Source organism: Cetorhinus maximus, chromosome 24 (genome assembly GCF_964194155.1).
Source record: "Cetorhinus maximus chromosome 24, sCetMax3.hap1.1, whole genome shotgun sequence".
Lineage (NCBI taxonomy): Eukaryota > Metazoa > Chordata > Chondrichthyes > Lamniformes > Cetorhinidae > Cetorhinus > Cetorhinus maximus.
In genome coordinates this window covers 52,526,433-52,552,121 of record NC_135902.1, presented here as the reverse complement: position 1 = coordinate 52,552,121, position 25,689 = coordinate 52,526,433, and the positions used below count along the sequence as shown (strand labels likewise).

The 25,689-nt window shown below is 43.9% G+C and overlaps 2 protein-coding genes across 8 annotated transcripts in view; one reads left to right on the top strand and one right to left on the bottom strand.

Annotated features, from left to right (window-relative positions):
• Positions 1-24,809, top strand: part of LOC144667617 (uncharacterized) — a 100,601-nt gene extending 75,792 nt beyond the window's left edge. The window contains exons 35-50 of the mRNA XM_078529081.1: positions 364-548; positions 1,908-2,182; positions 3,810-4,026; positions 5,030-5,210; positions 6,783-6,909; positions 7,991-8,065; positions 8,451-8,633; positions 9,986-10,236; positions 13,915-14,060; positions 15,034-15,121; positions 15,928-16,048; positions 17,252-17,389; positions 19,095-19,208; positions 21,502-21,600; positions 22,802-22,922; positions 23,801-24,809. Of these exons, the coding sequence (XP_078385207.1) occupies positions 364-548; positions 1,908-2,182; positions 3,810-4,026; positions 5,030-5,210; positions 6,783-6,909; positions 7,991-8,065; positions 8,451-8,633; positions 9,986-10,236; positions 13,915-14,060; positions 15,034-15,121; positions 15,928-16,048; positions 17,252-17,389; positions 19,095-19,208; positions 21,502-21,600; positions 22,802-22,922; positions 23,801-24,389 (2,910 nt within the window). The 3' untranslated portion in view covers positions 24,390-24,809. The remainder of the gene's footprint in view (positions 1-363; positions 549-1,907; positions 2,183-3,809; positions 4,027-5,029; positions 5,211-6,782; positions 6,910-7,990; positions 8,066-8,450; positions 8,634-9,985; positions 10,237-13,914; positions 14,061-15,033; positions 15,122-15,927; positions 16,049-17,251; positions 17,390-19,094; positions 19,209-21,501; positions 21,601-22,801; positions 22,923-23,800) is intronic.
• Positions 24,589-25,689, bottom strand: part of exoc7 (exocyst complex component 7) — a 32,737-nt gene continuing 31,636 nt past the window's right edge. For all 7 annotated transcript variants that reach the window (XM_078529082.1, XM_078529084.1, XM_078529086.1 and 4 more), the window contains one exon: positions 24,589-25,582. In XM_078529082.1, the coding sequence (XP_078385208.1) occupies positions 25,480-25,582 (103 nt within the window). In that variant the 3' untranslated portion in view covers positions 24,589-25,479. The remainder of the gene's footprint in view (positions 25,583-25,689) is intronic.

The window sequence follows — 25,689 nt, the reverse complement described above, 5'->3', positions numbered from 1 at the left end:
AGCTCTGAAGGATGAAAAGGTGAGCACTCAGCCATTATGTTGAAATGGCCGGTAAATGGTAAACCCCAGGGTCCTGATGATTGTCAACTCACTAAGATTTACCCCATTGAAAATGAGGGGGAGATGCTTCTTGGAGGATTTGTCTGTTCCAATAGCCTGAGTGTAAATATCAGAGTAACCATTGGCCACTGTTTAACCATTGGATGCAATTGCCCTTTTAGCCGTATTGCCTCTACAAAAGTGCTTTGACTTTTGTTGACTGTCTCTTGCTCATCTACACTCCTCACCTACGTAAGCTAAAACTGGCTCATGTTGATGATTTTTATAAACTTGAAGCTTAATGTGTGTTTTTAATGTTTTCAGGCATCTAGTCCATGGGCACCTGTCTGTGAGTTTTGGCCCAGCACAGCAGATAACGCATATACTGTGGAAGATTATGTGTGTGAAGAGCTTCACAGCCTCTTAACCACAGAGGCTCTGCCTGATCAAATGAAACAAAAACAAAGGGTTAACCTGCTAAAACTTATTGACAGTAACTGGGACTCTGAGTAAGTTCGCTGCATATATCACTTGATATTTATGTCACAAGTTAGATTTTTCTTTTTCTTTCTCTTCTCCCATGTTTTCTTCTCTTCCCTTCTTCTCTCCTCTTTAACAGAATCACATAGTGCAGAAGAGGCCCTTCGGCCCATCGACTCTGCACCGACATGTGAGAAACACCTGACCTACCTACCTGATCCCATTTACCAGCACTTGGCCCATAGCCTTGAATGTTATGATGTGCCAAGTGCTCATCCAGGTACTTTTTAAAGGATGTGAGGCAACCCGCCTCCACCACCCTCCCAGGCAGCGCATTCCAGACCGTCACCACCCTCTGGGTAAAAAAGTTCCTCACATCCCCCCCTAAACCTCCTGCCCCTCATCTTGCACTTGTGTCCCCTTGTGACTGACCCTTCAACTAAGGGGAACAGCTGCTCCCTATCCACCCTGTCCATGCCCCTCATAATCTTTCCCTCTTTCCCTTCCCCTCAGCCACCCAAGGTTAGAAGGTGTTGAGCAAACCGCCTGCACCCAGTTGAGGAGCTTGCAGAGCTGCAAGTCGAATTTCGTTACACCTCTTCAGAAAATCATTCTCCTCAACACATCGGTAAAACCTGTCATTTACTGCATTATAGAATCACAAGCTTTGGAAACTATGTTCTTCTGGTGCTATGAAAAGCCACAAACCTTGTATGTTGGCCTGCTGAGAACTGAAGTTATATTTTTGTGCCAAAATCCAAGATAATTTACCCATTAACTCAGAAATTATATATCATTACATCAAGTCTAGGGCACAGAAACAGGCCATTTGGCCCAACCGGTCAGTGCCATCCCTTAGTTCCATGAGTCTCCTCCCACCCCTCTTCATCGAACCCCATCAATCTAATCTTCCATTTCTTCCTCTCTCATGTACTTATCTAGATTCCTCTTAAATGCATCTATGACTTTTCCCTCATCTCATATGATACCGAGTTCCACTTAGCGCGGACTAAGTTGGTGAATAAGAAAATCACCAGTGACAGAGCGGGGCTTTCTCATCTCCAGTCCTGATCTCATTTCCGATCTCATTTATGTTATGTTATCTTGAAAGAACTCAGTAACAGTCAGGCTAAAGCATAAGAGAGTTGGCCCCCTGTGCAGCTGTGGTGTGTGTGTTGTGGGGTAGCCCTTGGAAATGCCTGCGAACAGTTCTATAACTCACCTATTCTGCTGGGGACACTGCAAAGAAGGGTAGAAATAATCCTTTTAAAGAAGACGTTCTCCCTTCAGCCAAACGAGAGTAATGCTGGTGGGGGAAGGCACGATTAGCTTGAACAATGGAACATTCTTCAGTACTTTAAGCAACTCTCCTTAATTCTTTGTTCCAGTTACCGATTGTCGCAGTATTGCACAGCTAAAGTCTTCGACAGCCAGGGTAAAGTGCTGAAGAGTGACGTTAGTTCTTCATTCGCAATTTATCTTACAACTTTACCATGGTTACCGACTGATAGTCCAGTTGTGGATGGTTCAGGATTCTGCAAAGCCTACCAGCGTCCTGCTGAGGTATACCTGCGATCGAGCAATCTACTGGAGCTATTAGCTGACCGGGTCAGCTACACATGTTGTGATCTTCTTGAGAAGAGCACTTTTGCTGCTTTCATTGGTAAGTGAGAATGGAGAACCTCATGCTGAACCTTAAGCACCTTTGAAAGGGGTTATGGACATGCTCCTAAGATCGATGCGTGTGTAACTGGTCCTTGCAGACTAGAAACTGCCAGAGGCAATTCCTGACCTGTGTTAGGTGAGATGATCTTACCTGGGGAAACAGCAGAGATGCTTTGCCATCCTGGTGATCATAGGGGCAAAAAGTCAGCCAAGGTTCTAGTTCCTAGTCATTGTTCAGTACTCTTGTTGGAAAGTGCACTTGTGTAGATAAAAAAATAAAAACAGGAAATGCTGGAAAAACTTAGGTCTGGCAGCATCTGCGGAGATCGCTTTTCTTAAGAGTCACATTGGACTCGAAACGTTAACTCTGTTTCTCTCTCCACAGATGCTGCCAGACCTGCTGAGTTTTTCCAGCATTTTCTGTTTTTATTTCGGGTTTCCAGCATTCGCGGGGATTTGCTTTTAGTTTAGCGCTTGTGTAGAGGCTCGGTCGGAATAGATCAGGCTCACTTGTGAAGGTGAGGTGGCTTTCCGACATTTCCGATTGGGAAAAGCCATCTTATGGAACGTGGTTCATATGGTCCATTGTCCTGCATCTTCACGGGAGCTAGATGGGTAAAACAGGAGTCCTGGTGTTTAAGGAATGGGACTCCTTAATTAATGTTGCAATGGAACGTCTACTGCTGTGATAGTTTCCTCTTGTAACAAAAACTCCCAAATGAAATCATTGGATTGAAAATATAATTTCAAGTAGGGTAACGTTCATCACCCTGTCAGGCCACCTTTTTAAATATGGGATTAACTGAGCAGACGACAATATATATCAGTCCACTCAGTACTGCACTGGAACTGGGACTTCAACCCATGATCTGACACAGATGATAGCACTACAGACGAACTCGAGTGGGAATACCAGTACTGCAGAGAATTCACACCCTCTGACTCAGATGACAGCCATGCCGTCTCTCCAAAGGGTATCGCAGTGTGCCGACACACATCCAGCTTTGCCTCTTGATAGATAATCTTTAATAAGCTTTGGGCCATTTCTCCAAACTGTGACTGTAGCTTGGCTTCTGTTTCTTGAATCAGCTAACCATGCACATACGGATGAAATATACAAATGAGCAGCGGGGAAAAACTCCAGTAACTAATCCCTCAATATAAAGTACATCATTTTTGCCTCATCGGAGAACACACTGGGCCAGCCTGAAGGCAGATTGATACCACAGACTAACCCAGTCCCTGCTTTACAAGAGCAAAGGAATGCGGATGCTGGAAATCTTCAATAAAACAGAAAATGCTGGGAATATTCAGCAGATCTGGTGGCATCTGTGGAGAGAGAAACAGAGTTAACATTTCAGGTTATGATGAAAGGTCATAGACCCGAAACGTTAACTCTGTTTCTGTCTTGACAGATGCTGCCAAACCTGCTGAATATTTCTAGCTTTTGTATGTTTTTATTCCACATTTTATCTGACCTGAAAAGTGCTTTGTTGCGATGCTAAATGTAAAAGAAAAACTTGAAAGAATGCTCTGAATGCTTAAAGCAGATGTTTATAACCTTCATTTAGAAAGTGGTGCTGTCTGTCCGGTGGATCGGGTGTAGTAATCTCTACTTTTCTCAGGTATTAAGACCTCCATAACCGTGGACATGATGATCAACCACTTCAAATCGTGGTGTGTGAAGACACCTCCAAGTGAATCTGGTGATTTGGAAGGTGCAGAATTTCAGACATTTGCAGACCACATACACAGGGTCTATACTTACTTAGATACAAACTGCAGTCGCCGTCAGCTGAAGGAACTGTTTGAGCGTTTTCCAGCTGTGTTTGTGCCTACCAGGTATCTGCAACCCTCTGTTTTCATGTGTGGCTTATTAAAACTGTCAGTGGGGCAGGGAAGGGGAAAGAATGTTAGTATGTTGATGGAGCCTTTCATCCAGATGTGTCTTCTGTTTCTGCCTTCAGTTTTGCATGTCTCGCTCACTGTTCCTTTTTGGGATTTCCTTGTTCACAAGGTGTTTCCACCTACCACTTGTAGCTCTTTCCCCACATCTTATTTATGAAAATGTGTTTCCAACCACACACATCTACATTTGGAAACCTCCACCCCTGAATCTCCATACAGCCTACCCCATCCCAAGGGACATGGCGGGAGGAGGCGTTTACATTTCCAGTTTATGTTAGACTTTCCCAGATGGCTAGGGACAGGTGGTAGCCGGAGCCCTGGGATCGTTGAAGGTGTGGCGGCAAATTAGTGGGTGGGTTACTCACACCCTTTACTCCTCTTATGCACTGGCAACAATGTCTGAGTGAGTCAGAAGATGGTTGGTTTGAGTCTCACTACAGAAACTTGAGCACAAAGTCTAGGCTGATACCCTCGTAGATTACTGAGGGACTGTCAAAGGTGCTGTCTTTCAAATGAGATGTTGAACCAAGGTCCCATCAACTCTCCAGTGGCTGTAAAAGATCCCGTGGCACTATTTGGACAAAGTGCTGGGGAGTTCTCTTGGTGTCCTGGTCAGTAACTATCCCTCAAAAAAATAAATCAATAAAAAACAAGAGTATCTGATAATTATTTCTTTGCTGGGTGTGTGGGATCTGATGCATTTTTTTTTACATTGCAACATTGCAAAGCTGTTGGAAGACCTCCTGGGGTTGTGGTGGGCGCTATATAAATGCAAGTTTAATCAGATGACTTGTTTCGAGGGTACTTAACCAAGGGCCCACTTTGTGGGAAGCAGCTGGTTTTAAAGGGGGCAAGGAAATAACATGAGAAAGATTGTATTTTTCGTTACATTAAAGTGTCGGGCCATTGGAAATAAATGTTCAACTCTCTTTTGAAGCAACGAGAAGTTATGTACTGGAAAATTCTACTATCTGAAGGATGTATGTTGGAACGATCCAACCAGAATGTTCCAGCGCTATAAATATCAAATTCAGGATACAGATGGATCTTTCCAGGAGCCTCACCTGCTCGCTCCTTTCTATGGTCAATGGGATAATATGAAAGACCTATTTTGGAAGGTATGTCTTAAACCAGGTATCGCAATCTGTGTCCCTTTGTTGTAAATACTATGGCCTACAAATTAGGGTGTCCATCCATTATAGAATGTGTGGGGCGATCGGAACAATCCTCGCGCCTGAAAGGTGAGGGATGAGAAGCCCCTAATGTTGGGCCTTGGTCCCTTTCTATCGGATCAGGTATCTCCACAGTGAGTGGAGAAAAATCTGGCTAGGATGGCGTCAGGGGGGGGCCTGAGTCACAGGCCCTGGGCCAAATGGTGTCGGCAGCGTTGGGTCGGTGGGGTTGGTGCTGGGAGTGTGGGCTGTTGGGAGTCAGGGTGAGAGTCAAGAGGACCAGGACCAGGAGCGCTCAGGAGGGGAACCTGAGTTGGGGGTGGCGGAGAGGGTGGGTGGATTGGGGGGTCAGGAGTGTCTGCCCTGAAACTAGACCAGAGGCCGTGGGTCAAATTCTGCTCACGTGAATGGATCGTTGCTGGGTTGACATTGTAAAAAGCCGCTTATCCTTCAGGGACTTCTTCTGCCCAGTCTGAGCTATACACAGCTCACAAGCTATTGCCTTCTCAGGGCAACTAGGGATCAGCTCTGCCAGTGCTGTGCACAAACACAGCACAACATAAATTACTGCAGACGCTGGAAATCTGAAATAAAAACAGTAAACACTGGGCATCATCTGTGGAGAGAGGGAAACAGAGTTAATGTCTCTCAGCTGGCAGAAGTTAGAGATTTAACAGCTATTAAGTACAGAGACACTGATAGGGGTGTGGAAGGAAGAACAATGGGAAATGGTCTGTAATGAGATGGAAGGCAGGTATGATTTAAATGATAAAAGGGATGAGAGTGCACGGCAAAAGCAATGGTAACAGAGCAAGAAAAGAAACAAAAGTTGGGTCCAGGTGAGGTGTAAATGGCAACAGCGGAACCATTACTTAGACCTCCTGTCCCAGAGTCCAGGAATAGTGATTCTGATCTGCAGCTACTGTCCCCAGAGTCCAGGAATAGTGATTCTGATCTGCAGCTACTGTCCCAGAGTCCAAGAATAGTGATTCTGATCTGCAGCTACTGTCCCCAGAGTCCAGGAATAGTGATTCTGATCTGCAGCTACTGTCCCAGAGCCCAGGAATAGTGATTCTGATCTGCAGCTACTGTCCCAGAGTCCAGGAATAGTGATTCTGATCTGCAGCTACTGTCCCAGAGTCCAGGAATAGTGATTCTGATCTGCAGCTACTGTCCCAGAGTCCAGGAATAGTGATTCTGATCTGCAGCTACTGTCCCCAGAGTCCAGGAATAGTGATTCTGATCTGCAGCTACTGTCCCCAGAGTCCAGGAATAGTGATTCTGATCTGCAGCTGTTGATTCATTAAAAAGAATAATGCTCCAGTCACCATATGCATAATCCTAATTCTCACCCCAGAGCACTAGGAGCAGCAGTTATGGAGAAGTGTTGCCCAATTTTGTGTTTTGGTAACGATAGCATTTGTACCCTTGTGTGAGTTTGGTACTTTACCTGTTCTCAAGATAATTGCTGTTTAAGAGCCTAGATTTGTAACTTAACTTATTTATTTCTAATGACAGACTCTGAATATCGAGAAAGTACCATCTATGAAGCACTATGTAAATCTGCTCGTGCTGATTTGCAGTGACGTGTCTTTTCCCAACAGTGAAGTCTTGCAGGATGTGTCTGTGATTTATTCAGCTCTAGGTAAGTGGTTTTGTGGAATTCCCGGTTTGTTTGAAGCTATTTTCTCTTATGTAGGAGAAACCTCCACCCAACCATCTATGAAAATATTTGTTGTGATCATGATGTAACCCCGTATTTCACTTTGCCTTGCACTGTGCCCCATGAGAGATCTAACCATTGCAGGACAACTTGAATACCTGCATTTGTGTTCAAGAGCTCTTGTCAAAATTCAGTAGTTTTCCTCCAGCCTCCGAAGCCAAACTGAAAGGGAGGTCAAATCACTCTAGGTTGAAATGAGCCACTGAGGACAGGGCCCACAGTTCAGTATCTCTATGGAAAAAATCACACCAAAGTGAAGGGGGGGAACCACACGAGTTAACATTAATGTTTAATCTTGCCAAACCATGGCCAGGTGGCATGGCATTTTTACCAAAGTTACTTCCCTTAAACTTGGTTGCTCTTTTTCCACAAAACAACTTATAGTTACAACTTGTGTTTCTATAGCACCCTTTTAGCAAAACATCCCAAGACCCTTCAAAGGAGCAATTATTAAACAAAATTTGACACCAAGTCATGGAAGAAGATTTTAGGGCAGGTGACCAAAAGCTTGGTCATAGAGGTAGTTTTTAAGGAGCGTCTTAAAGGAGGGAGGGAGCAGTTTAGGGAGGGGATTCCAGAGCTCTAGGACCTTGGCATCAGAAGGCATGTCTGCCAACAGTTAAAGTTGGGTATACTCAGGAGCTCAGAATTAGAGAAGCACAAATACCTTGGGTGGCTGTGGGGCTGGAGGAGATTACAGCGATATGGAGGGATGAGACCATGGAGGGATTCGAAAACAAGGATGAGAATTTTAAAATACAGGTGTTGCTTAATGGGGAGCCAATATAGATCAGCAAGCAGAGGGTTGATGGGTGAATGGGTTTGATGCAAGTTAAGATATGGGCAGCAGACTTCTGGATAACCTCAGGTTTGCTAAGGAAAGAACATGAGAGGCAGGCTCCGTGTGCAATGAAATAGTCCAAAAAAGGTGTTGAATGTAAAGTGGGCCTAGAGATGAAGAACCTGATATCACCCAAGAAATAATTTATTTTTGTCCACACAGCTGAAAAATGCAAGAAATATAATGATTGTGATGACTCATGGGAGCCATGCATTCCCTATTGCCAGACACTTAAAGGTGAGAATTGTATAACACATGAACTCTGTTTCTCTCTCCACTGGGTACTGCCAGATCTGCTGAATATTTCCAGCATTTTCCATTTTTTTTCTTCTTGTATCATGTGATGTGAATGAACTGGATTAGTTTGTGGGGGTTGAGAGCAGACATATTAGCATATATAATGCCTTCCACTTAGTGCCCCCTCAGCGCCTACTGCTGAGCTCAGGAGAGGATGCCCTTAATGGACATTAACCTTATATTCTACCACTCCATTGAATATCTCAGAGCTATTGAATGTTGCCCCACTATTACCTTCAGTATTTTACCTTTACTGTGGTTTCAATTTGAGTATCATTAAGACTCACGGTCCCTCCTAGTAAACTCCTCTTGTCTGTGTGAATAGGAATGGTAAAGGATGAAAGAGTGTTTCCTGCCAAGGATAATCGTTGGGTGTCAATGGCCAGCACCCCTGTGATACCGGACAACAGGCACCTGGAACGGATTTTTAAAGCGCGCTCTCTGTGTTTGATCAATTTACCCGCTGCAGAAAGGAATCTTTCCAAAGCCAAGCACAGCAACAAGCAAGGTAAACCTGGGCGTTTTCTTTCTTCACAGTTGTATTTGCGTCTTTGATGCCGACATTTGCAGGGCTTTTCTGGTGGGCCAGTGAGAGCAGGAATAGTGCAGAGTTCCCCCGGGGGGTATGTTCATCGGGAGTGACCCAGTAGATGCTGTGGAGCATGCCATGTAGCACAAGAGTTCAGCTTTACACTAAGGGGTTTAGAGATTAGGGGGGGTGGTCCATGGGGATCAAAAGTACTCAGCATTGAAAATAGGAATTTCTCCACCTTTAATAAGGAAACTGCTGAATAATAATAATGCCCACGGCATTGTCAGAAAAGTCCTCTGCCACCCACCCATTCTCCTTCTCCATTACATATATTGCTTCTATAAAGTGGCTGGCATTGCCCCTTTTGTGACTGGGACCTACACATGTGAAAACAAGACCACCTAGCATTACCATTCTGGACATTTTAAACTGGGGGGTAAACGTGTGTCTAAAAAGAGTTTGATAAAATAGTCTCGAGCAGTAAAGGAAATCCAAATAAACGTGCTTCTGAACAAAGACAAGAGCTTTGTGAGCTGGGAATCACCGTCACTGAGTTTTCTGGGTCTGTGCTGTTGAACTGTGACCGGTTCAGTGCTTGACAGCTCTGTTTACTGTATCTTAATTTCCTTTACTTCTCTGACTATACTGGCATGACAAGTGGCTTGAGGTTTATTCTTTGCTGGGCGTTAGCAGAGTCCCAAACCCATCCAAAAGAGGGCCCTTAAATAACCCTCCTAGTGTACAGATCCCTCTGAGTGCTTTCAAAAAGGTAGAGAGAGCCCCAGGCAGGAAGAAGAGGAACTTGGAGTGGGGAAGAAACTAAAGAATGTGTTTGTAGAAGGTTCGTTCACTATTATTTGCACTATTATGTTGAACCTGTAGGTTTTATTGTAAAGAAACAATGTTATATAACCTCACCCTCGCGAGTAAATGTGTTGCCCGATGTATCACTAAGTGACACACCACAAAGGTCCCAGGCCCGGTTGTCTGATCTGCCAAACTGACTGATCTCAGCTCTGTCTGCCATTCGAGAGAGAAAGTTGCTTTCAGTGGCACTGGGCTGGAAAGGGAAATTAAAACAGGGTTTCTGCTGCCTCTTTCTATCTTATTAAATCTACTGCAAGGTATGGAAAACTGCTGGGAATGGCATGGGATTCTCCTCTGCCTGGTCAAACACCTTGTTTGCACTCCGTCTGGACCCACATGAAGAGTGGGCAGTGGAACCAAAGGTCAGCACCTTTTAGGAGAACACGGAAAGAACCCTTTTTAAATATAATAACTGTATTTGGAGCCCCTGTGTGTAATCCAGTAACCATCTCTTTCACTAGAATTTCGATTTGACGAGGAAGATCGTGACATGTTTTTTGAAATCTGTGGGGTGCAGCGACTCTCCAGTTGCATCACTGTGGAAGCCCAGACCGAGGAATTTAGACCCTGTCCACGAGTCCAAAACTTTATCCATTTAGTGGCTCCGTTCATCCAGAGGTGGTTCTTTCACCGCGAAGACTTCAGTAATTTTTATAAAGAGCTACAAGACAGTAACATTGCTGCAAACCTTAAATCGATGAACTTTATACAGGTAAATGTTCTGTTTATTAAAACTGTACATCTAATGAAACTGTACTGTAATGCCTTAATGTGGTGAGCAAGTTCCCTTTTTATAAATGCACAGTGTCCATTCAGACAGGCACCCGCCCCCGCTTTGCCGGGTTAATGACCTGTTTTTGAACGGTGCAGTTGGTCAAGACACCTGGACAATTCCCTGCTCTTTGAATTGTGCCATGGGATCTTTTGCATCCACTTGAACAGGCAGGTGGAGTTTTTAGTTTAACCTTTCTTCAAAAGGCAACACCTCCAAACAGCACAACACTCCCTCCCTCAAAGGGCCACAGTCTAGATTATGTGATGAAGCCTTGAAGTGGAACCCAAACCCACAACCTATCGTTTTGAGATGAAAATGCTACCAACTGAGCCAAGCTGTCACCTTTACTCCCCTACAACCATAGAGCAGTTAGGGTGCAGAAAGAGGCCATTCAGCCCATTGTGTCTGCACCGGCCAAAAAGAGAAAAAAGAAACTCGCCGCTTATTTCACTCCCCTGCCCGCTATTGCTTTTCCTTCTATACTCAGGTGGAAATTATTCCCAGAAAATGAATCCACCTTCCTGGAACAACCCTGGTGTCTAGCTGTTTCTATCTGCATCCTTGTGTAGCCCTCAATGCCTGCTTGCTCAAGTAGTAGTTTGTGTTCTAGAAATGAGAACTGTTGCTGCCAGTTTATAAATAATAGGAAATGAAGCATCTCGAGTGACCATCATTTGTCAGATTTCCATAGCTGTAGAGAATCAGCTCACAAATCTCCAATTATGAACATTTTAACTCATTTCTCCCCCCCCGCCACTAAGCCTGGACTTTATCTAATTAATGTGAATCTATAGTACAGTAAGAATCCATTTGCAACCACCTTTCTGGATCCGTTCTGGTTGTCTTTTTATGGATAGTTGGTCTTTGAGACAAGTTTCATTTTCCCATTAGACACAAACAGACCCAAACCCAATCCTTTTATCACCAAATGCATCAGACACAAGTTGTCGTGTTGGCCCGGAGTTTGCTGCCTGGTAAGAATTTCACCCCTCTCACCGCGCAGTGACACTGCAACTGACCGGCAACGGTCTGAACCGAGTATTCCCAGCGTGGGGCTGTGGCGATGTCTTCAGGCTATCCACATAGCCAATCACATTAAAGGATTTTCAAAGACACACAAAACAGGAAACTAAAAAATGCAGTAAAATAAAATCACAGAAAAAAATTTCTACTTGAGCAAGTTAAAGATTGGGACACACACATGGGTAAAGATGACAGATAAAATATTCTGACCAACCTGTTTTTTTTACAAAAAGTAATTAATTTTAAAAAAGAGCTTTGTATATGCTAATCATTTAATGGCACGATTGTGAAATTATTTTTTCGGGGCCAGTTCTATTGTTCATCAAATTATCATTAATCGCATTCTGATAAAAAGCCAGTTGCTCCTGATTAAAGAAGCTGTAACTTTTTTTTAAGGGGTTTCTAATGCCGATGTAGGAGTGGAAGTTGAAATTCTCACCGTTGTCGGTGATTGCCAGCTCTGAGGGTTGGGGGGGGGGGGGGGAGGTGGGGGGGTGAGGGGAGAAGGTTCACAGTGCAGTCCGTGTTAGAGTCCTCAATGACAGACCACACTTTCAGCATTTCTGTGCAATGCCCAACACACGGAAGCTGTGGTCAGTTTCAGAGGAGCGATGACGGCCAAACGATAACGGTTTTTGTTGTCGAGCCTCCCCAGCCAAATCCGACCCTTTATCATTAAAAAGGAAGGCAGCCCGAGAGCTCTGTGCATAGTGCATAAAGTTTTAATGCAGAAGGGCTGGGTGGTGCCATTCAGGTGTTTCCATCCCCAATTAATGAGATACAAATTCTCTTCCTCCTTGCACCCTTAACAGCAAGAACCTGCATTTGCATAGCATCCTTTAACATAGTCACAAAGTTCTAAGTCGATTAATATCACGTGTTGGGTTAGAGTAGTGCCAGCCTAATTTTGAGATGGTGCGAGACCACATTAAGTGGATTCTACCCTCCCATGATTTACGGAATAGAATGCTCTTTGGAGCTGTAGAGAGTGCTCTTCTGAATCAGGAGTCAAGGTGCATTACCTAATAGTGCGAGGAGAGCTTTATGACGCACCTACTTTATTCTATACCTGGCTCGCTTTAGATGCTGAAACTTTGCTGCTAAGTTTCATAGTGTGCCGATCACTTCTCCCTTCAGAACCCCGTTGTGAAAAAAAAAAAGTCTCAGTAATTCAGTCGGAAGAGGCTTTGCCACAGCAAGATTATGTCAGAGGAGCCTGTAGTTGGTTAGAAAACTGCACCTGACTGCACATTGTCGCTAGATGGCAGTAGATTGTAATTCATTTTGAATCCCTCACTATTTGAGCGGAGAAATTAGTAAACAGAAAAATGAGAAAATCCATTGAGAAGAACGGCAGTTATAAGCTGTGCAGCCGGAGTGTATGAGCTTAACGTGTATTGTGTTTAGCTTCCATCGCGTGTTAAGAGTTAACTGGAGGTGAAAGTGACTGGGGGAGACACTTTCACCACCAGATATAAGTTCACACCTTTACAAATGAGGTTAGAGATTTGCTAAGCTTTTCATGTTGAAGTTATTAGGATTTGCTGCATTCTCATCTTCTGCCAAAGTGCTTCTGGAGAGCATCAGAGAGGGAGCATCCCTTGAAGATCTTACCTGACCTTAGTGTTCAGAGATTGTGTGCTGCTTCCCTACGACTCCAGGAATTTATTCAGGCAGTCCCAGATTTGACCCCTGGTCTGTGCTGTGTTAGTTAATATACCGGACAGTGTTAGGGGCATTGCAATTGGCCCCAGGTTAGGGAGAAAGAAAATAAATCACCGTGTTTCTGTTCATGGTTGTTATCCAGCTGCCGCTTCTGGGCATGTGCATCAGGATCAGGCTCCGTTGTGAATCTAATGCCCTCCCCATCAATAACCAGGAATCAGTCACTGTCCGGGGCTCATGTGCACCTTGGTGGTTTTGCCATGGCCCTAGAGTGTGTTAGGCCTCTCAACGAGAAAGCCGCTTGGGATTTAATATTTTTAGAAAAGGGAGGAGAGAAAATTGATAGGGGGAAGAAAATATCGATCCAGAGTTCCCAGTGAGATAAAAGTGTTTCTAATTCAGCAGTGAAATGGCAATCTCACTTAGAGAGGTCACAGACTGGTGGGTATGGGAAATGGAAAAATGTCATACTGGTGCAACAGAAGGCATCTTGAGACTGAAGCTGAGACACGTCGGAGGATTTCCTTAAGTGTAGTAGAATTATAAATATGTTTACACGCAGCACAGAGAACATGTTGGTTCTTTCCTGGGGGAAACTATATTTAACCATATTATTTATACCCTCTACATTGGCACTGAGTGCTCAAAATGGAAGGTATCCCATTCTTCAACATCTCACTGTGAGCTCCAAGGAGAGCATTTAGAGAAAGAGGGCTTGCTAATGAGAGTGTCCTAAGGATGGGCTGCCATGATCTCGTTGATTGGCAGAACAGGATCAAGGGGCTGAATGGCCTACTCCAGTTCCTACGTTCCTCAGACCCTTAGTGTAGTTGTGAAATGGGATTTGGGGGGAGGGGGTTCCGAGGAGCAGCTGAGAATCGAGACTGATGTTTAAGACTTTTTTTCAATGTTTTTCTGCCTTCTCAGGTTGGCAAGCTGTATCTCCATTATGAATTAACTTTGCCTAATACACCCCCTGTGTTTGAGAACGAGGACATCTTTTGTCACTTGAAGGATAAGAAGAATTTCTATATCCAAAAGGATCACATTGCTTCGCGCACAGATATCTGCAGGTAAACAGGTTTCTCTTTTAACAAAAACCAATTTTGGGTTGCGCTGTGTTTTAAATTTTTAAAACGTTCTCTGGATTCCAGGAATGTCATTTTAGCTTAGACAATTTGAACCATCCCTTCATTAAAAGTAGAATAAAAGTGAAAGTGTTGCATTTCTGTCGCACCTTTAACACCCTGAGGATGTGTCAGTGTTTCACAGCCAGTGAAGAATGTAGTCACTGTTGTAACGCAGAAAATACAGCAACCAATTTGTGCACAGCAAGCTCCCACAAACAATTATACGATAATGACCAGATAATCTGTGTTTGGTAATGTTATTTGAGGGATACATTTTAGCCAGGACACCAGGACAAACTCTTCAAAATAGTGGCCATGGGGTCTTTACTTTCACTTGAGGGGGCACATGGGACCTCGGTTATGTTGGATCCTGTGGATCCTCGTCGCCAGTTTGTTGTGAGTTGTGGCTGAGTCGGTACTATTGATAGAGTTGATATGCAGACACTTATTAGGTGGAAACTTTTAGTTTATTTACAAAGGTACTCAACAGCAACTAAACATGTGCTTTCACTTCAAACTCTATCTCTACACTACTAACTACAGAGGTAGCCTGTGCTACTCCCCTATTGGGTACCAAGATCACGTGATCTTCCTTAACGCCATTCTTCTTAAAGGTATATTACACATTAGATAGAACCATAATTATCGCAGGCTAAAGTTCCATCTGAAAGATAACACCTGCGGCAAGGCAGCACTCCCTCAGTACTGCACTGAAATATCAGCCTATCCTTGGAGGGAAAGTCCCACTTGCGTGAATAAATTGGGATTTGTCAATAAAAGTGAGAGTAACGTAGCAGGTGATACGTGTAACACCAGCTGATGAAGTGACCTCGCGCCACAGGTTATGTCTAATTTGTGAGTTGTGAACCGTTGTTCACTTCTCTTTAGTGTCATTTTTATTTCTTTGTCTTTCCAGGGAATTTGTAAAGCTGTTTAGTGCTGGGAGTAAAGAACTGGAAAAGGAACTAGAACGCTTCCTACAGAGTCTTATCTCTTACCTCGAGGTAATTATTTCTGTGTTCGGGTGACGTGTGGAAGAATCTTAAGGACTTACAAGAGAACTGATCTGATGCAGCACTTGCCGTGTTGTTTCTATTCATCTCAGTTTTAAAGCTTACAGCTCTGACCCCTCCTCGTTTTACTGAAGTTGCCCTTTTAGAACCAGGTGCCCTAAAAGCTGGGCATTTGGTTTAGCTCCACCGCAGTTCTGAATAGAGGTTCCAGTACCACAACCCAAAAGGCTTCACTCTGCACTCTGAGTGTAACATGCAATTCAGCTAATTGATTTCTGTGAAACTTTATTTCTCTCCATTTCAGGGTAATCCCTTGAAAGGTGAATAGAGGAATCTTTTGCAAATGATCGACATGGTTTCTTTAGTGAGGAGATCGCTGAGCTCGGCCAAAAGAGGAATTCTTTCTTCTTCGTAGCGAAAGCAAAATACTGCAGATGCTGGAAAGCACTCAGCAGGTCAGGCAGTGCCTGTGGAGAGAGAAACAGCTAATGTTTGAGGTCAATGATCTTCCATTAGGAATGGTCTCTCCAGGACCATTGTAGTAGGTGGTGTGGTGTGTTTTATCAGCTTCAGATAGTGGAGAGCCTGCAGGAACGGGAAGGGTTGTGTGATTAGTGACTGCCAGTCCTGTTCTAATATGGAATAGATTGGACACAGGGCAACCTAATGTAGATCTGAACGATTTATTGCGCTATAAACTGGATAACGGCAATTGTGTCAGAATCCCTGGCAACGCTCTTTGAACAGCGACACTTGTGATGTTTTGTCTTTTATTTTTAAATCACTCCCTTTCCCAGGATGCAGACGCACTGAAAAAGTTTTTAAAGATGCAGCGTGTTGATGAATTGCCGGAAGGTGAAGAGAAGTGGGAAGTTCCCAGGGCCATAGAGATGAGACCAGAGCCACCACAGCTTCCAGGTACTGGACAGGAACAGGCGTGAGATGTTCTTGCTGTTTTCTGCCTGATAATCGTCATGTCCGTCTTTAAGTGAAGTTTTACGTCAATCTGTCACATTGCAGCACGGAGAACACCACAGGTTTCTTCATTTCCCGTTCTGTCCTCCCAACCCAGCCCCTGCCCCCCACACACCTAGGAAGAGAACCTGACTATATATCACAGAGGAATATCACAGGGAGACCAGACCGTTAACAGAACAGTTAATAGTTAGAAGATGCAAAACGAACGCCACATGTGTATATAAAGTTTGAAAGCAGCCAAGTGGCAGTAAAATTTATTCCGTTTTATACAGTCTAAACAATTTGTATAAACTGTCAGACAAAACCAAAGGCGGTGGTAGCATTGCCTCTGGATCAAGTCCAACATCTTTGGCTGGGTGTCCATTTTGTTGATTAAGTCCCTGTAAAGCAGCTTGGAATGTTTTCTTACATTAAAGGTGTAACATAAATATGAGTTGTCATTCTTTCCGAATATCTTTAGCAGACCTTTCACGTACACTGTGGTGTTGATGGGGAAATGAATGAAACCCACGAAGTGAAGCAGTCGGACTAGCACTAAATAAATTTGCTTTCAGAAACCGTGCACCTGAAAATGGCAGCAGGCCTAGCAAACGCAGCCAGACCCACTAATGAATCGTGAGGGGATTGAAATTAGCTCATTAAATGTTCTTCCATCCTGCAACCGTTGCTAGGAGATGTGTGACTCCAGCTCTTTGGGCATGATTCTCATCCCTCCTCTCCAGTGGGTGGCTGCAGTGCCTTGCTTCCAATTGTTGTGTGTCCACTGCATCTCGAGGTCTGGAGTTAAACACAGCAGAAGCGTTTCATGTGAGCCTGTTTCTCGCTCGGTTGTGCAGCGTCTCAGCGTGCTTGAGTTGGACGGGCTGTTCTAGATTTATCCAGAGCAGTCAGTCACTGGCGAGTAGAGGGTTCATCCTTGTCAACAGTCACCACTGAATAGAGCGACGCTCGTGGCTCTTTACATTACTGTGCAGCGAGTTTCCCCACCAGGCCACGGGGCAAATGGCCTTGAACTACCTCTGCATCATTTATCAGGCTGGCCAGTTATGTGGGGCGAGGCTTAGGGGGTGAAGTTTAAATGAAAACTTGCTGACTGTATACGTTGTGTGACAACCTTCTCCAATTATTTTTTCACGTATAAAGCAATGATTTCAATACACGGCCAGAATGAACACAGCAGAGGAAACCTGGAGAGCAAAGACAGCAAAACTGATGGGGAGAGGCCCCTGGCGTGCTGGCCTCCCAGATCATCCCTCCATGGAATCACCGATGGAACTCCCAGTAAGAAATTCCTGTGCTTACATGGCTAAAGGGGGAGAACGAGAATAATAACCTCTATTATTCAGGGTACTACAAATGGGACAGTAACTTTTCTGTACAGAATAATGGGAGTGAGTTTCTGACTGTAATCACAATTGATGGTGAGATTGACATTCGGGTAATTTATTGTCGTTGCAATCCTGAATGTATAATCTTTATTTTGAAGCAATAGAATTGAATAAAATAAATGTTATGACTGGAAATGCATTGCATGAAAAGATGCTGGAATCAGATCAAATAGTAATTCTCAGAAGGGAATTGGATAAAGGAAAGATTTGCGGGGCTATGGGGAAAGAGCAGGGGGGGAGTGAAACCGATTGGAAAGCTCATTCAGACTTGGCACAGGATGATTCGGTGTGTGGAATGGGCTTCCATCGATGCTGTATGATTCTTTAAAAAAAAATAGAAATTGTTAGAAATTTGAAGCATAGAAAAGGCTTGAAATAAACCAGTTACTCAGCGTTGGAAGAGAATAGGCGGCTTAATGTTTTGAGGGGTAACTTTTGCCAGGTGACAGAAACTTTAAGCTGTCTCTGCAGATACTGATCAACCTGATTTGTATTCCAGAACTTTCTGTAGCTGCTTCAGTTCTGTGCTCTTTGGGTCAGAAGCCAGCTGTTTATTGTTGTTACCTACTGAAGTGGGTGAAGTGCACGGCAGGGTGAGAGCTGCCCACTTTGAGGATTGTACTAGGATGTCTCCTAGTTTAGACCTGCAGGTTACCTGACTCCGCCAGAAGGGGTTCGAATCGTGTCTGATATCTCCTCTCCACCCCATTTTGAGGCACTGGCAGATCTGAACTAAATACAAACTGGTGGAAATACCGGGCAAATCAGTCAGCATCTGAAAAGAGGAAGGACAGCTTGTGACTTTTCAATCAAGCCTGTTAGTGTAGATTTATTTTATCCGCTCCGCCAAGTGGCTGCTGATGACAGCACTTTTTGGAGAGGATATTCCTGTTACCTCCCAGTCCCTGCTGAGAACCCTTTCATGCTCCAACCATTTGACTGATGTCAACATGGAGTGGACAAAGTTACCCCTGCACATACCCCCACGTTCTATCCACCAGCACAGCTCCATGTCATCCTGCCCAAGATCAGTAACATACCCACTCCATCTTAAACCCAAAGGGCACCAGCAGGAAATGCTTATGGTGGCTAATTATGAACTTATGAAAGCAGCAGTGTTGACATGCTGGTGATGATCAGCATTTATCCCAGAATAGGCTGAGACTGAGGGTGGAATCTCCACTTTTGGTACAAAAATAATGATCCCCTCACGAAGAAATTTAACTTTTAACCTAATCAACAGAATAATCTGGATCTTCCTATTGATTGCTGTGCGATCCACCCCCTCAGTATCTCTGTACCCAGTGGGTGGGCATGTTCCCCAGCCACACCCTAGAGTTAAGATTGCTGGCTCACCAAGCAAGAAGCCACAGCTGTGCTCTTCCACTTGGTGGTTATGCTTCATTATTACATCAGTGTCTCGAGCTGTCCCAGGGTACAGTGCGAACTTCATAGTCCTCACTGCCATCTATTCAGTAAAGCAGAGTTAACCAGGATATGACTACGCTGTGCAGCTTTAGTGCGGTTGTAATAGTTGTGCCAGTTAGTTTTGGTGGTCGGGAGATGTTACTTACATTGCTGCTGATTGTTTTCCTCAGGTAAAGCCGCAGAAGCTGTCATGAGAATGTGGCCACCTCCTGCACCCCCTTCAGGCTCGGCCGATAACCCATCTTCCAGTGACCGTCAGTATCAGCATCCTCCTCCACACGCTGGTGAGTCCGAGGGTAATGATAACACGGGGCAGACACTACTCAGCAGCACAGCTTACATCTTCCCACCCAGCAGTGCATTGTTACTCTGAGCAGGCCAGAAGCTGACCAGTCCCCGTTGCCTCTGAGATATATGACCCTACCGCAGGGTTCACGGTTTCCTTCTGGCTTTTTATTGATTAGTTTTTTTTATTAGCTGGGCCCCTCAAAAAAGAAAGTTGTGGGGGGGGCACTCCTTGTCTTTTTGTCACTCCACCGTCCCCGTTCCCCACTCAATCCCATGGCGGCCTGTCCGGCAAAACCAGGGTTTTAAAATTCTGATCCTTGCCTTCGTGGCCTTGACAATCTCCATCTCTGTAACCTCCCCTGGCCTAGCATCCTCTCCGATCTCTCTGCTGCTCTTGCTCCAGTTGTACAGGGTTTTGATGAGACCGCATCTGGAATACTGTGCGCAGGTTTTGGCCTCCACATTTAAGGAAGGATATACTTGTATTGGAGGCGGTACAGCGATGGTTGGCTGAACTGGCCCCTGGGATGAGGGGGTTGTCCCATGGTGAGAGGCTGAGTAAATTAGGCCGATTATTCTCTGGAGTTTAGAAGAATGAGAGGCGATCCCCATTGCAACTTACAACTTTGTGAAGGAGCTTGATGGTGGGCCCCTGAGAGATTGTTTCCGCTGGTCGGGTTGTGAATCTTTGGAATTCTCTACCCCTGGGGGTTGTGGATGCTCCATCGTTGAAGACATTTAAGGCTGGGATGGACAGATTTTTGGTGTCTCGGGGAATTAAGGGATGTGGGCAGCAGGCATTCAAGAGGGATTAGATGATTATTTGAAGAGAAATAGCCTGCAGTGTTACGGGAAGAAGGCAGGAGAATGGCACTAGGCGTAATACTCACCCAGAGAGCCAGTGCAGGCATGATGGGCCAAATGGCCTCTTTCTGCACTGTAATGATTCTGGACCAGAAAATGGAGTTGAAACCCAAGATCTGTCCTGATGGTATTGAATGGGGAGCAGGCTCGATGGTATTGAATGGGGAGCAGGCTCAATGGGCCGTGTGGTCTACTCCTGCTCCTATTTCTTGTGCTCCATTTCTGGTCTCTTGCGCATCACCAGTTTTAATCGCTCCACTATTGCCAGTTGTGCCTTTAGATGCCTGAACCCTAAGCTCTGGAATTCCTTCCCCAAACCACCACCAGCACCACCTTTAAAATCTCCCTATTCTGACCAAGGTTTTGGATACCTAACCTAATGTTGCTAAGTCCTGAGTTTTGTTTGGTATTCTTTCCTGTGAAGTGCCTTGGGATGCTTTATAAATGTAGGATGTCAATGTTGGGTAGGAGGGTTGAAACTGGAAGTGGCCCAGATATGAAACTACAGGCTTGTTCCACAAAGTTGCTAACTGTAAATAAGAGCCTGTACCCTTTCAACATCAGTACTTTTCTCTTGAAATAATGTGACCTGTCCAAGGTGCTGCTGTGGACCTGCAGCGTTCCAGAAGTATTTGAATGCAGCATATCAGGAAATATTCTCTGATCTTTCAGCCTGTGGTGTTAGAATTAATCATCCTGCTCTGTGTTTCTGAACACCCCAAAATAGAAAACGTGCAGAAAAAAAATCACGCACTCTTGATTGGATACACTTCCAGCTTTCCAAACTGCTGGGCCTGATTGATCTGATAGGTGCATCTTGAAAATAAGGAGCTGTCATTGTTGGGCTGTATTCAGCATTTTACAAAAAGACTTCTTTTAATTTAAAATAGTTGCTGAGAAACATAACCTTATTCTAAACTGGTCTTTGTCTACATAACAATGACCATAAAAGATGCTCATTAGACATGAGGTGCTTTGGAATGTCACCTCAATGTCATCGTCTACAATGTAATACAGCTTTATTCTTTCCAACTTTTCAATGAGATAGCCAAGAAAAAGCAAGACTTGCATTAATATAGCACCTTACCCAGCCTCAGGAAGTCTCAAGGTGCTTTGCAGCCAATGAGCTACTTCCAAACCGTAGACACTGTTGTAATGTAGAAAGTGCAAGCCAAACTTAAATTAGACTTTGATTAGATGTTCCTCTACACTACATCATAATTCCTCTAATATAACCAACTAGAACTGAGTGTGATAGGGAAAATTAAACCCTATTCATGATCTATAGCAAGAAATTCCAATATCCAAGATTATTTCTTGTATGCCAGCTATTGTGTTTCCATCTAACCAGCTGTTATTGGTTTTTTTTGTCATTTTCTGGATGATTGAACACTGGTTAGTTAATAAAGTTTTTCTTTCATCTAGGTGACCACCAGAGGACCCTGAGCACAAGCACCAAGGCCAGTGGGGAACCTGCCCTGCAGCTGGAACGGCAGAACAGTCAGGGCCGACCTGCAGCCACAGGTAATTAAACAGGTTAAAATTGGAACCCCAGTCATTTTCTCTCCATTCTCCTCTATCCTCTTGACCCAGGTGTCAGACATTTTTTGTTTCCAGAAGAAAGAAATAACTTGCATTTTATATAATACCTTTCGTTGCACTTTACAGACAATGAAGTACTTTTGAACTGCAGTCACTGTTGTGATGTAAGAAACACAGCAGCCAATTTGTGTACAGCAAGCTCCTGGGAACAACAGTGTGATAATGACCAGATATTGGTTGAGGGATAAAACATTGTTGAGGACACTGGGGAAGAACTCCCTTGTCATTTTAAGTAGTCAGTTAAAGTAGCAAAATGGTCATGTTACAGAAGGTCTGTTTCCAGTGTGGAACATCACCTATGTGCCTGGGATATCACAGTAGCATAGCCCTGTCCTGCAGTGCCAATGGGCAAGGCTCCCATATTCATAAAATTTCTGTTACGTTTTCATCACTCAATAAAAACTTAGAACTAAGTTTGTTACCAGAGTTTAAAAATGTGAAATGTGTTTCTAAAGCTGAAATCTGTAACTTTTGGAGAAGACATTTGGAAATGAATGCAGACATCAGTCCTGGTTAATTATTTCTTCTGGCTCTAAGCTGCATGAGATGTGAAACAATAACGATATTCCTGAAACCATAAATTTTGCTTAAAATTCTGGAATACTAGATTGAAAATATGGAAAGCTGAAACCAAATTTGTGACTTCTTTCCTCCCACCCCCTGGGGAATAAATTTCTTTCAAGGGCCATGATTGAAAAAGATTGAAATTCAAAGCCCAGATCTGAGACTGAATCTGTTCCTGTAGCAAACTCGTTGCTGGTGGCAGGTGACCTTCTCTAAGGCACCTGCTGGTGCTGGGATATCCCAACAGTGGGCAGCTCCCTCCCCTCTCCACCCCTCCCTCTCCCTCCTCCTCTCCCCATGTAAGGAAATGCCTGAACTTTGCTTTGAATAGTGGAGACAAGGGATGTACAGGAGCAGGCGAAGAAAAATTCAAGGCTGTGAAAATGAGCTGCTGGTCCCAGATTCGCATCAAGAGCTCCCCGCCTGCCAAATTCCTGTTGTGGAGAAGTTATATGTCCCCTTTACCTCAGGGTTAGGTCTTTAAAAGCAACTTGACCATGAGAGAGTAGAGGTTTTTTTTACTGTTGAAATGTGTTCACATTTTTCGGTTTGTCCTCAGCAGAACACGTCAATCCATCAGCGACCTCGGAGCAGAAGATGGATTTAAATCAGTTCAGGCCTGTTTGCCCACAGCCTACTGCCCAGGAACATTCCCCTGTCACTGCAAGTGACCAGACAAGGTATGACACAGCGAGTTAAAATAGAAAAATAGTGTGCGCCACAGTTCACTAGGACAAGGATTTGTACCACTAACTGTCCATATAGGAGAATATTTGATGTGTTGGCTATATTGGGAAGGTTTCATGCATGCAGAGGGATGCAGCATTTCTCAGACCTGCTCTCAAGTGAAGATGCGATTGACAGAAACCCACGCACTGCTCTCTTGATCATAGGCCCTTAACAGCATAGGGGGGCAGCCATTTAGTCCATCATACCTGTGCCAGTTCTTTGAAAGAGCTATTCACACTCACTTATCTCTTACCCCATAACCCTGCAGAATTTTCCCCTACAAGTATTTAATCCAATTCCCTTTTTAAAGTTACTGTTGAATCTGCTTTTCAGACAGTGCATTCCAGATCACAACTTACTGTCTTAAAGAAGTAAGAGCAGTAATTGGGCATATGGCTCCTCAAGCTTACACTGCCATTCAGTAAAAAATGGGGCGGATGAACAATCAGCCACATGTTGCCACAATTGGTATTTGGGTGACTGGGGAGGATAGGATTGGGCTTAAGTGTGATGCATTTTGCAGATGAATAGCATGGCAATACTTGCTGTCAAGTCTCATCATAGAGGGGAGCCACTCAAAGTATGGTATCAGAACATATCAGACACCCATGGACACCACCCACACTGAGTAAGCAGGAGCTTTCATTTGATAAATTTTCCAGGAAAGTTTATCACCTTTCCACCCATCCTCTTCTACCCTACACCTCCTCTCTGATCGTGAAACAGATGTTGGAGAAAGGCCATTTTAACCCCTTGTTAGAATAAAGTGTGGGGTGCAGGACCAGGGAATGTCACATTTTACAATTATTATTTTTCTGCTTGTGCTCAGAAGCCAGCAATCAACAGCATCCATGACCAAGAGTAACCATTTCACCGGAGCTGCTACAACCACTTCCCGGCCAGCCCTTCCCCTCGATGTCCCAGTGTGGACAAAAGACCAGCCTCATGAGGAAGTCCTGGAGGAGCTGCCAATACATGGCACAGTGGAAAAGCCACAGGCAATCATCTTCAGCGAGGACAAGGCAGAGAATTATGCCATTGGAGAATGGGGGGAGCGCCTGGTCCACGCCTTCCTGATGCACTGGAAGGAGAGCGACAGCCAGAACAAGCCAAAGAACATCATGTGGGCAAACGAGAATGGTGAAAGCGGTTTGCCCTATGACTTCAAGGTCACATTCACCTCAGTCAGTGACGAGCAGGTGGAGACCTTCATCGAAGTTAAATCCACAGTCAAAGCTGAGAAGAACTTTATACAACTCTCGGCTCAGGAAGTGGACCTGGCACTGCGGGCCAGAGATCAATACCACTTGTACCGGGTGTACAAGGCAGGAGATTCTCAGAATGTCCAGCTGTGTCGAATTAAGAACTTAGCGCAGTGTTTACATGCGAAACAACTTGAATTGTTTCTGTTTGTGTAAATTCCACACTGATTTTGTAGATGTAGAAAAGTTTGTTTTCAATGTATTGTATTTTATGGAAAGATTTTAAATGTCAACAGAAGCAAAATATTGCAGGAAATACTCAGCTGGTCTGGGGAGTTAATGCATCAACATTATTTCTCTCTCCACAGTTGTTGCCAGACCTGCTGCGCATTTCCAACATTGTTTTTATTTAACATTTAATGGCTGATGTGAAAGCTTTACAAAGATTATGCTGATGTCCTTTTATACTAATTTACTACTGTCATTTCTAATGTTTTGTACATTATTTGTTGGGATATATATTCAAAAAATGTTTATCATGGAAACCTTATTCACTGCATTTTTAAATTTTCAATGTTATCCTGAGCCCCTCTGCAATCAAGCTGATTTTAGTATTACAATAAACCAAATTGCCTGTACATATAGTTTTGACTTAAAGATTTTTTAATAATTGACTATTGACAAGACAGGCATTTATCGACTTCATTGCCCTGAGAAGATGCTGGTAACTTCAGAGGACAGTTAAGAGTTAACACATTGTTGAGACACAGGAATCACATTTAGGCCCATATTGGGCAAGGACAGTGAGTTTTTATAACAATTGGGGCAACTTCAGGGTCACTTTTACTGGAAGTACAATAATACTGGAAATACTCGACACCAACGATGTTTTGGGCTAATTGCAAGGTCAAAAACCTTAATTCTGGTTCACTCCACAGATGCTGCCAAACCTGGTGACTATTGCCAGCACTTTGTTTTTATTTCACTTATTGACACCTGAATTCAAGAACTCGAACTGGCTGTGGTGGGATTGAACTCGTTTGACTGCAGGGATAAAGAAAAAGGACACAATTCCAATCTCAAAAAATTGGAGGCCAGAGCTAAAGATTAGTGTGATTAGAGATACAGGTACTGATTATTGAACAAAGAAGTCACTACTCAAAGCAATTAATTAGAAATGCATAATTACAAACCAGTAGTGTTTCATATCTTTAATAAACTGCACTGTCTCTGCGTTGTATTTACATAAATTGAGAACACTTTAATTATATAATAGTTGGCAAATGAATCTAGCAGAGTAAAGAATTCATGCTGAGGTATCAAATAGCCTCTCAATCATCTCTTCAACTTGTTCCACTCTGTATTTTATATATTTTTCAGTATTCTTGGTAAAGGGAACGTTTGAATACCTGCAGAGTTAATGAACACTTTGTAAACAGTGATGAGAAGCTCATACAGAGAAATGCTGGAGTCATTTGATTGTGAACTAGTAATCTTTGCTTCATTTTACAAGTGT